Genomic DNA, 12,047 nt, shown 5'->3' on the forward strand with positions numbered 1-12,047 from the left:
AAGGGAGGGATGGTAGAGAACAGTGTTTAAGCTAGAAGGCATCTCGGAGATCACCTCCCCATTCCTTGGAATTCACATCTAGGCCTGTCTGTGTCTGTTCCCCGGGGGCTCGCAGACTAGGCTGGCAGGGGGCCACCCGGAGCGGGCTCAGGTTTGTGCATTCAGCTGATACCTCAGAAGTGCTGGTTCTAGGAGAAAGGATGAGCTGGAAGACAGGCACGTCCACCCCGAGGAAGCTCACCCCCTCTCCTGGTCTGCAGACCCTCCCCTCATGGCCCAAGCACACGCCTCTGTCCCAAGACCTCCTCACATCAAAGAGAAGGAATGTGCTTTGGGGGTTATCAGACCTGGGACTGAATCCCTGCTCTGTGTGCCCTGGGGCCTCAGTTTCTTCTTGTCAAAAGGGGGGGGGCGGGGGGGGCGGGGGGGGGGGAGCGGCCTACCTAGCTAGCAGGGTTGCTGGAAGGAATGGAAAGAAGTTGTGAAAAGGGCCTTGCACAGGTGATTAAGAAATGATAACCTCATTGCTTGGTGTTCCCAGTTCTGCGAATTCTTCCTCTCCTGGGAGTAAGCTTTTCCTCAGAAGGAAACAGGACGCACAGAGCCTCCTGGATTGTGGCAAAGCTCCCTGGGCTGAACCTATGTATGAGCCCTTCTTTAACTAGCCCTCAGCTAAAAATAAACCCTCTGGGCTGTGCACCTACCTCCCGGGAGGGGCCGAGCCACATCTGGGAGTGTGTGTGTGGGGGGGTGTGTGCAGTGGGGGACAGGGTGGAGAGCGGCCAGCCTGTGACAGAACCTACAACACAGGCGGGCGCAGAGAGCAGCAGGCTTTATTGAAGGAGACACAGAACTGGGCGAGGGCGCCTGCCGTCAGCCAGACCACAGCCCTCATCACCCCACACTGTCAGTGATCCCTGGACGCCCCTCCCCGCCCCTGCCCCCGCCCCCGGCCCCTGGACAGCCGGAAACACAAAGGGATCTTACCCGGCCTCATCAGAGGTGTCCAAGGGGGCCTTCAGAGTTCTGTTCAGGAGAGGGCTGGGGGACAAAGGACAGCCCCTCCCGGGCAGTCACTGGCAGGCCTGTCACACCCGTCCATCCATCTATCCACCAGCCCAGTCCGTCTGTGCGCAGGTCGTCCCTCGTCACTTGCAGCTCTGGAGCCGGGTCCTGTGGTGCTTCTCCTCGGTCAGCAGGGGGATGAAGGTGTCGCTGCGGGAGATCTTCAGCTGGCTGCTCCAGCTCAGCCCCTCCTTCCCGGCGGGCTCTGGCGGGAGGTTGTCCAGGTCGCCGCGGGAGCCCCCTGTCTTGCCCTCGCCCACACTGTTGGAGTTGAGCTCCATCAACTCCAGCTCGTGCTTGGCTGCCGTTTCCAGGACTCGCTGCTTGTTGTAGTATCTGACAAAGTTGTTGATGATGGGGTGGATGGGCAGGGCAATGGCAATGACCCCACACAGGAAGCTGATGGCTGCATTGAGCTTGCCCAGGGTGGTCTTGGGGTAGATGTCACCATAGCCAACCGTGGTCATGGTGATGATGGCCCACCAGAAGGACTGCGGGATGCTCTTAAACAAGGTCTCCGGGTGGCTCTGCTCCATGGTGTAGCCCAGGGCCGAGAAGACGAAGATGCCCACGGCCAGGTACATGAGCAGCAGCCCCAGTTCCTTGAAGCTGCGCTTGAGGGCGTAGGTGAGGGTCTGCAGCCCCGAGGAGTGGCGCGCCAGCTTGAAGATGCGGGCGATGCGCATGATCCGCAGGGCCTGCACGGCCTGCTGCACGTTGGTCAGCTCCATCATGCGGGCGCCCAGGTGCGTGAGCGTGAGGCTCACGTAGAAGGGGAGGATGGCCAGCACGTCCACGATGTTCATGAAGGACAGGGCGAAGTGCAGCTTGTTAGGCGACGATAACAGGCGCAGCAGGTACTCCAGCGTGAACCAGCCGATGCACGCCGTCTCCACGTTCTCCAGCGTCGGGTGCTCCACGCGGTTGCCCTCGGCGTCCAGCACCTGCAGCTCGGGGATGGTGCCCATGCACATGACCACCGACGAGACGAGGATGAGCAGGAAGGACAGCACGGCCACCACCCGCGCCGGACACGAAGACTCGGGCTTCTCCAGGAACTTCCAGACGCACTTCTGGCAGCGCTGCCAGCGGCCCTCGGCCGCGTCCACGCCCAGGTCGTCCAGAATGAGTTGCACGCGGCGCGCGATCTCCTCCAGCTCCTCGCGCTTCTCGCTCAGGTGGCTCTTGCAGCAGTCGTCCAGGAACTTGAGGTCCACCTTCCAGAAGTCCATCTCGTTCTTGAAGCAGATGGGGCAGATGCCCTTCTTCATGTGGACCTCCCCGAAATAGTACACCTCAATGACACATTTGAACGCGTCCGGGTCCCTGTCGAAGTAGAACTCGCGCTTCCCGGGGTCGTAGTCGTCGCACAGGGAGAAGATGGTGTCGTAGCCCCCGGCCAAGCAGTCGATGAGCTCCGCTAGCCGCGTCTCGGGGTACCGGCTGAGGAGGTCTCCGTACAGCACCCGCCGCACGCCTCCCACGTTGACGACGATCTCCATGTCGTCTCCCGCCCGGGAGCCCCGGCTGCCCGGCTCCGGGAGACTGCGCTCCCCGGCCCCGTCCATTCTCCCGGCGAGCGCCCGCGCGGCCTCGGCTCCGCGCCCTGCCGCCGCCGCGGGGTCCGGCGGGTCCCGCCGCTGCGCGGCCCTCGAGGAAGCCCGGCAGGCGCCCGCCTGCCTGGAAGCGCGGTCACAGCGGGCGGCAGCGGGCTGGGGCGCGCCGCGGGGGAGGCAGGCGCCTGGCGGCGGGGCTCCGGGCGGGCATCCGGGCGCTGGGGCGCGCCGGCGGGGGGCTCTCGCGGCCACCGGCCTCGCCCCGAGCGCTCACCCCGGCTCCCGGGTGCCGCGATCCGCCGCTTCGGCTCGGCCTCCGGCGGGAGTGGGGTCCCCTCGTGGGCAGCAGGCACCGTCCTCCGTCCCCGGGCGCGCGGATCCCCGCGTGCGACCCCGGCGCGAGACGTGCCACGCGGCCGCCGGCCCCACGCAGCCCGCCGAGGTGTGCGGAGAGCGACTTGGGCTTGCTGTGCCCGAGTCGGTTCCAAACACAATAGGAATTCCAGCCTGACGTCAGGAGCTTTTCAAACTGTACCCTCTTCTGGTGAAATTCTGCAAGGCACGCGCGGCAGCTGCAGGGGAACGGGTTAACCCTTGGGCAGACGGGCACAGCTGCGCGCCGGCCACCGCCGCTGCCGCGCGACTGCCCGCCCCTCCCGGCGCCGCAGGTCACCCACGCCCCGGGACCCCCGGGCTTGGAAGCGGCAGGCCGGCCGGCGCTGGCTGGAAAGTTTCTCTCTCCCTGCTGTGTCCAGAAGATCGATGGTGAGTGAACACGGCCGCCTGTTGCTCCGCCGGAAAGCGTGCCCAAGAAAGCCCTTCAGACGCGGCTCCCGCGTCCGGGCCGGCCGATCCTGCCTGGTCCCGGCAGGTTCCCTAACTCCCCCTAACGCCGCCCTGCCGTGGGCGGCACTTTGGCCTCCACCCGAGCACTGTCCGACCGGGACAGCCAGCCCAGCCCCGGGTGGCAGAGAAGGGACTGCCCAAGGTCACACCGTGAAATGAGAGTAGAGCCCAGCGTGGCCTCCTCTTCATCCAGAGCTTCCCGCCGTCCTGGCCGATTGACACGCGCCGGTTAGCGGATTGAAATTCTGCCTTGAAGTCCTCGGGGTCCGCCGCTTCCCATTTCTCGGCAGACAAGCACCACCACCACCGGCCTCCAGAGCCTTGAGCCCCCAAGCTCCCACCTCCCCAGCCCCCCGCTCTGCCCTTCCCACACGATGTTCCACACCCTCCCCTGTCTCCCAGACTTGCAGCCACTGCCTGAGCCACTGCAACAGCTCCCAGCAGCATCTTCTACACTGCGAACTACTGAGCATCATCTGTGACCCGGGGACTGTGTTTTAAAAAATACTCTCGAGAGAGGCATGACGAGGCAGAGCACAGAGGATTTTCAGGGCAGTGAAACTACTCTGTATGACACTCTAATGGTGGATACCCGTCATCACACATTTGTCCAAACCCGTGGAACGTACAACACCAAGAGTGAACACCGGTGTAAACTATGGGTTCCGGATAATAATGATGTGTCAGTGGAGGTTCAATGATTGTAATGGAGGCATCTCTGGTGGGGGAGGCTGAAGGAATGGGGGGCACGGGCGGGAGTATTTGGGAACTCTCTGTACTCACTGTTCACTTTGGCTATGAACCTAAAACTGCTCTATGCCGCAACTAAGAAGTCCGCGTGCCACAACTAAAAAACGATCCCGCCTGCTGCAACTAAAGATCTCGCATGCCGCAATGAAGACCCTGCATGCTGCAACTAAGACCCACCCCCCCAAAAGAAAAGAAAAAAATACATATGTTCTATAGGCTGGGTCACTGACAGTACTCTTTTTTTTTTTTTTCTTTAATGAGACCGTATAAAACTGAATATGTTAGAGTCCATCACATGAAGATAGTTTGGAGAAACTTCTTTTCACAGATTTATTTTGTTTCCATTTAAAATCAAGCTCTGATGTGTTACTACAGAATAAGAAATTGAGATCCAGAAAGGTTGAGTAAAAATAACAGCTATTATAAGTGCACCACGAGCTGAGCACTTTCTGAGCGCGTGCACTTTTCTCATTTCATCTTCACAACGTCTCTCTGAGGAAGGAAGATGTCAGGTAACCTACCAAGATCACTCAGCCAGCAGATGGCAAAGCTGGGGTCGGAACCCTGAGAGCCTGCTGTCCCAGCCTACACGCTTCGCCTCCCCTGTCCTGGTCACATAGCTGAAGAGGTGGAGCTGGGATTTGACCCCAGGCCAAGTCTTCTGTCTGATATAGCGCAGCATGCGACCCGCTGCACACACCCCATATCCATCTTCCAGGCCTTACTCACATTTCCTCCCTTCTTAGCTGTCTTCAGTTGCTCCCTAGTATTTCCAGGGTCAAATTCAAATTGCATCTTAGTCTAAGCTTAATGGGCAATAGTTGGTTGGTTGTGCGGTCAATTTACTGAGTACTGACCAGCATTTTTATTGAGATAGTATAGAACAGAAAACACCGGAGTACGTCAGACACGGTAAACATAAGTATGGCTTAAATCTCTTCCAGCACGCCGTCCATTCAGTAAATCCCAGACTGCTGTAGGGAAGAAAGCTAGTCATGAGCGACAGTGGGAAAGGAGGGGGATGCAGATGCAAAATACAGCAGAGAAAATGTCCCCCAGTAGCCCAGAACGGAGCACGAGCCTGCTGACGACCGGGGCATGAGAGAGAAACAGCTGTAAATCACGGATCAAGGCAAGTTGGAGGGCTGGTAACCAAAACAAGGCAGGGAGGAAGGCTCCTGCTGGAGACAAGAGACCAGGCTGAAGCCGGAAGGCAGAGGAGAAGGTGGGAGTGTAAACTCCTGCTCCGTGGGGAGCCACCCAGCATCACTGAGTGAGGGGAGCTGGCCGGCACTCACTTGCCCCTCCAAACCTGCGTGCCCCATGCCCCAGACTCCTAGACTCCTTCTCAAAGCCTTGAAAGCCTCAGAACTTTGGCGACTGCCGTGCCTGAGCCCCAGATGCCCTTCCCCTTCATCCCACCAAGCCTCCCTCATCCTCCTGGGCCGCCTCCACTCACCTGGCCAGAGCAACACTTACAGGTCAGGTCTGGGGCTCCTCTTCAGCCAGTACTCTCCCCAGGCCCCTACTGCCTTCTCTGTATGGACTGAATCATGTACCTCCAAAAGTCATATGTTGAAGCCATAACCCCCAACGTGACTGTATTTGGAGACTGGGAATTTAAGGAGATAATTAAGGTTAAAACAAGTGAGGGCCTAATCTAATAGGATCAGTGGCCTTATAAGAAGAGACACGAGACATTTCTATCTCTCTCTGCACACACTCACAGAGGAAAGGCCACGTGAAGACATAGCAAGAAGGTGGCCATCTATGATCCAGGATCTGGTGATCCTGCCTCACCAGAAACTCTAGTAGGAATTTGATCTTGGACCTCCAGCTGCCAGGAGTATTTTGTTATGGCAGCCTGAGCAGACTAATACATCCCCCTTCTTCCCTCACACCTGCCAAGTCTTCCCTAGACCTCCCCCTCCTCAAGGCTCTGGATACAGCCCTTCATCATCTGAACCCTAGACCCTGTCTGAATTTTGTGACGGCTCAGACTGAGATACCATAGGTTTAAAAAAATCTAGTTGTGCCTTTTCATTGAAGGTCACTGATGCATAGAGATTTGAGCCAGGAGCCATTGAGAATTTCCTGAAGGGTTAAACCAGGGGGCAAAAGTCTGGATTTTTGGCTAAAGATGGAAAGTTTCTCGCTGTGCTTTATTCGGTCTCGCATAGGACTCCTATTAGAACTGTACATTTTGTGACATCATGGGGGGCTGGGGGAGCACAAAACCTTCTGTTAGACACGAGATGAAGCAGCAATTTGATTCACATGGGTTTTTCATCTAAACAGGGAAGGGAAAAAAACACAGAATCTATTTAGGCATTATGGGAAGTAATTGAGTTGTATTTTTCTTTATTAAATAAATATTTTTTTATTTGTTCATCAATAACATTTCAGGCTACGGAATGCTTAATTTCCATGGCGCTAATTAAAACCAGCACATGTGCATCTAAGTGATTTGTCTAGACACCGAAAGAGGCACACTGCAATCTATTACCTTTTAATGGAATAATCAGCTCTGTTCAGTTAAAATTTCTTTGTGTTTTGCTGAATTTAATAACGTCTTTCATTAAGATTCAGTTCTGTACTCCATCAAAAATTTACATTTCATTATTGCTGTGCACCCGGCTGAGGAGCTGATTGACCAGAAGGTTCAGCTCTCCTCCTCCTGCCTGAATAAACTGTACCTGGAAGGCAAGTGCAGGAGGCCAGCGGGGTGGGAGGAGGTGCTGGATGGAGAGTGGGGTAGAGAAGAGAATGATGAAAAATGGATTCATCGGGAAATTTTTTTCTTTTTTCTTTTGCCCCAGCTCCTGAGCTTCTTTTTTTCTTTTCTATGCCTCAGTTTTTCCACCTGCAAAATGGAATTACTGACCTTTCCTTCCTGAGTGCAAGATCTTATGAGGAGCAAATAAAATAATGGGGACGAATAGGCTTTACGGACTATAAGATGCTGAAAATGCGAACGAGGAAGGAGGGAAGGAGCAAGCGAGGGGAGTTTGACCTCCTGGGTCCAGTCCTGCTGCGGGCATGTCCCTTTGGGTGTGAGCACCCCTGCCCCATCCCCCGCCTCTCTTCAGCTGTGACTTATCCAGCTCGGGTCGTGGGTGGGAAGACTGCGTACGTGACAGAGTCGCTGCATGTCCCGGGTGTGTAGAAAGATGTCAAAGACTTTGGATGCACGATGCTGCCCTGGAGGCTGGGATAGGACCACATCTGGGCCTGAGATGAAGCTGCTTTGACTTTCTTAGGGAAAGAAAAATGCAGTGAGAACACGAAGGGGGACTCTCGGGCTTCAGGCCTCGCTGTGTGCAGTGGAACAGTCACAGGGGGTGGGGGTGGGGGTGGGGGGGATGCTGTCTGCTTTTGCGCTTGCTTTTTAAAAGGAGTGTAAAAGGAGAAGAAAATTCTTTTAAAAACAAGTCCTTTGGCATTTTCCTTTTCTTTAACTGCAAAATTAACATATATTCATTGTAAAAATTCAAAACATGTGAAAGCCTCACATTTGCACACCAAACTTCCCTATTTCCCAAAAGCCAGTGCTGTAATAGTGTATACGTTCTGCTGCTGTGTAATGGAGCACCACAGATTCAGCAAACATTTGTTATCTCACGGTTTCCATGAGTCAGGAATCTGACCAAGGCTTAGCGGGGTCCTCTGCTCAGGTTCTCACAAGGCTGCAGTTAAAGTGTTGGCTGGGGCTGGGTCTCATCTGAGGTTCAGGACCCTCTTCCCTGCTCATGTGGCAGAATTAATGTTTTTGCAACTATAGAACTCATGGAGGTTTAATCTTCTTTGAGGCCAGCATTAGAGACTCTCTGATCTCAGTGAAGGCCTAAGTCTTCTAAGAGGCCTACCTGAATAGGCCAGACCAGCCCGGAAGAATCTTCCCTTTCATTAACTTAAACATACACTCTTATATTACTATTTAAATTAGCACCCCCTAAATGAAAAACTTAGGTATAAATTTGACAAATATTTGTACAAGCTCTATATGAGGACAACTATAAAGTTCTGATGAAAGAGATCAAAGAAGAACTAAGTAATTGCAAAGGTAGTTCATGTTCATGGATAGGAAGACTCATTTTGTCAAGATGTGAGCTCTTCCTAACTTGGTCTATAAATCAGTGCAATCCCAGTCAAAATCCCAGCAAGTGACCTGAACAGACACCTCACTGAAGAAGATATACAGATGGCAAGTAAATACATGAAAAGATGTTCCACATCCCAGGTCATTAGAGACTTGTGAATTAAAACCACAGTGAAATACCGCTACACACCTAGAAGACGACCGAAATCCAAAACACCGACACCACCAAACGCTGACAAGGATGTGGAGCGATATTCGTTGCTGGTGGGAATGCAAAACGGTGCAGACACTTTGGAAGACAGTTTGTCACTTTCTCACAAAACTGCTTCTTGGGGCTTCCCTGGTGGCGCAGGTTAAGAATCCGCCTGCCAGTGCAGGGGACACGGGTTCGAGCCCTGGTCCGGGAAGATCCCACATGCCGTGGAGCAGCTAAGCCGGTGAGCCACAACTGCTGAGCCTGCACTCTAGAGCCCGCGAGCCACAACTACTGAAGCCCTTGTGCCACAACTACTGAAGCCCGTGTGCCTCGTGCCCGTGCTCCGCAACAAGAGAAGCCACCACAATGAGAAGCCTGCACCCCACAACAAAACGTAGCCCCCACTCACTGCAACTAGAGGAAGCCCACGTGCAGCAGCAAAGACCCAATGCAGCCAAAAATTAAATAAATGAATAAATAAATAAATTTATTTTTTTAAAAAACTACTCCTTGGTATTTACCCAAATGAGTTGAAAACTTATATCCACATGAAAACCTGCACACAGATGTTTATAGCAGATTTATTTATAGCTGCCCAAACTTGGACTCAACCAAAATGTCCTTCAATAGGTGAGTGGATGAATAAAGTATGTACATCCAGACAATGGAATATTAATCATTGCTAAAATGAAATGAGCTCTCAAGCCATGAAAAGACATGGGAGAAATTTAAATGCATATTACTAAGAAATATGCATATTACTAAAGAAGCCAATCTGAAAAGACTAATCCTGTACGATTCCAACTCTATAACATTCTGGATAAGGACAAAATTATGGAGACAGTAAAAAAAGTCAGTGGTTGCCAAGGGTTGGAGAGGAGAGGGACGAATCGGAGCTCAGAGGTTTTACAGGGCAGTGAATCTCTTATGTATGATACTATAATGGTGGCTACATATCATTACACATTTGTCCAAACCCACAGGGTGTATAACACCAAGAGTGAACTCCAATGCAAACTTTGGACTCTAAGTGATAATGATGTATCAGTGTAGGTTCATTTTTAGTAACAAACGTGCCCTCTAGTGAGAATCTGGACAGTGGAAGTCTGTGCCTGTGTAGGGGCAGGGGGTATGTGGGAACTCTCCATATTTCCCCCTCAATTTTGCTACAAGCCTAAAACTGCTCTAAAAAAATAAAGCTTATTGAATTTTTAAAAAGTAAATAGCTAGTGATTTTAAAACAAATCTATCTCGGTGTATATGTCCGAGCCAGTGCTTTTCACTGAACTTGGCTGCCGTGTAGGAAATCTGTGATCTCCCGCACAGCACAGGGGAAAGGGAACCTCAGGCATGGAGACAGCCAGCCTCTCCTTACACCCCCTCTTCCACCGTGGAACTCAGCAAAGGGCCACGGACCTCGGCTCAGCTCCTGACATTAACACGTATTCGAAAACTCAGGGCTCTGTCCTGGAGACGTCTGACAAATGCTTGTCTCTTGGTGCCCCTGGCTCCATTTCTGCTCCTGGCCAGAGACTGGGAAAGAAGGGGACATTATGGGGTCAAACGAGGAGAGAAAGGGCATGATGTGGGAAGTGGAAAGTGGCGTGGGCTGAATGTGAACTGGAAGCGGAGTGGGAAGAGGGATGGAGAGGGGCAAGGAAGGGGGATGGGAGTAAGGAGAAAAAATTCAGCAACATCTTCTCACGTTTTGAAGAAAATGTCATGACAGGCAGGACTTGATAACTACTGTCATTTGTGGGATGTTTCAGTACAAGAGAACCAAATAATCATGACGTCATGAGCTCAGTGCCTTCCTCCAAATCAGCATGCAGTCACCAAATGTACATGGTTTGAGTGTCCTCGGGAGCTTCCTGTGCCTTGGTCACACCAGGGCCCTTTGGGGAACAGAAAGTTCTTCTTCATGTGGTTATGACAAGCAAATAGGACCTCACGTGTGTACAGATGGACCCTGGGAGGTGGCAGGTTTCCAGAGAGCTTGGAGCCCCAGAACCTCAGAACTGGAAGGAAACTCAAATTGTTTAGGTCAACCTTCTATCCACTGTATCCCTCCAAGCAGGCGCTCAGTCTCGGCTTGGATGCCTCTAGTGGTGGGGAGCTCATGACCTGCAGGGAACAGGAGGGAGTGGTGCAACAGGAAAACTCTCAGGAAGAAAAGAGGTCTTTTTCCACTTCCTGATAGTGAAGTCATTCCACGTCCCGAGACCATGAGGGCAATATCTCTCTAGGCAAGAGGTTGGATCTCTCACAGAAAACTGAGCTTTGAGTCCCACCTCTGCCATCTTGTAGCTGTGTGAGCTTGGACATGTCACCTTGCCTTCTGAAGTCTCAGCTGCCTCTTCTACAAAACAGAGAAAATGCCCGCTAGACCTCCAGTAGGTGGTCATGTAGATAAATAAGGAAAGCACATTGTGAACCAGGATGTACAGAGTTGCTATCATCGCACCCGTCTTTCATGATACTGAGATCGAAATGGGACCTAAGAAAGCAGATTCAAACTGGTTTGCTTGCCAGTGCCAGTATATGAGTTCTCAGGTCCTTGTCTATAACAACGTGCTAACAGTCAGACAGAGAAAGTAGCAGGGAGAGGTCAGGAACCGGGGAGATGCTTACGTCCAGATTTTGCTCACGTGCCTTCGTAAGTGCCCCACACGGCATCACTCACTGCGTTCACTCTCCAGCCCTCATTCCACACCCACCACCAGGAGGTAGTAGCTGTGGAGTCTGGATAGGATGACCCTGCCCTCGGCCTCAAAGTGGACTCCCAATCATTCTAACCCACTAACATCCCCCCCTTGACACATACATCTCCCTCGTCCCCATTATCGTTTCAGGAGGGAAAAAAAGCGGCCCAGCTCCAAACTTCTCAGAGTATTCCCCTGGCCGTGGAGATGAAGACTGGATGAGACCTAAGTTGTTCCAGTCAAGGGGCAGCAAAAGATTTTTGCTTGATTGATGAGGCAAGAGAAGCTCCCTCTCCTTCTGGACATGGATGTGGAAGCATGTTCCTCTGAGGGCTGTTGGCATTCACCTTGCAACCATGAGGAGAGCCAGCCTTCAACTGAAACAGACATGGTCAATGGAGACAGACACAAATGTCCTTGGGCTGATGAAGTACTAGATCAAACTGATCCTGAAGACTGAACCGTCTGGATTTTCTAGTCCAGTGAGAGCCGATCCACTTCTTTCTTGCTTAAAGCGCTTTGGGTCTGCGGGTGACAGGAGAAGTGCCCACGAATGCCGTGCGGCCCACAGTTGGGACCACCTGAGATGCCCCGTATCTATCTTCTCTGACTCTCTCCAAGGCCAAGGTTTGCTCCAGGATTCTGAGCAAAGTCTGGGAGCTGGGCTGTTGTATATAATTTTGCATTCTGTGCCCAGAACCAAGGTTCCTGGCAGAGGAGCTGAAAGCCAGCCCACACTCCCCTCGCCAAGCCATGCTCCCCAGGGCAGGGCTGCCTCTGCCTAGGGGAGGGGGCACCATTTCTTTATTCAAAAGGGCTCTGTACACACCAAG

At 52.9% G+C, this 12,047-nt stretch overlaps 1 protein-coding gene across 1 annotated transcript; it reads right to left on the bottom strand.

Moving 5' to 3' along the window:
* Positions 1-816: 816 nt before the first annotated feature.
* Positions 817-3,100, bottom strand: KCNF1 (potassium voltage-gated channel modifier subfamily F member 1). Its single transcript, XM_065891427.1, has one exon. It carries the CDS (start codon positions 2,631-2,633, stop codon positions 1,149-1,151), a length of 1,485 nt encoding a protein of 494 aa, XP_065747499.1. The 5' UTR covers positions 2,634-3,100; the 3' UTR covers positions 817-1,148.
* Between the last annotated feature and the right edge of the window lie 8,947 nt (positions 3,101-12,047).

Source organism: Phocoena phocoena, chromosome 14 (assembly GCF_963924675.1).
Source record: "Phocoena phocoena chromosome 14, mPhoPho1.1, whole genome shotgun sequence".
In the NCBI taxonomy this organism is placed as follows: domain Eukaryota; kingdom Metazoa; phylum Chordata; class Mammalia; order Artiodactyla; family Phocoenidae; genus Phocoena; species Phocoena phocoena.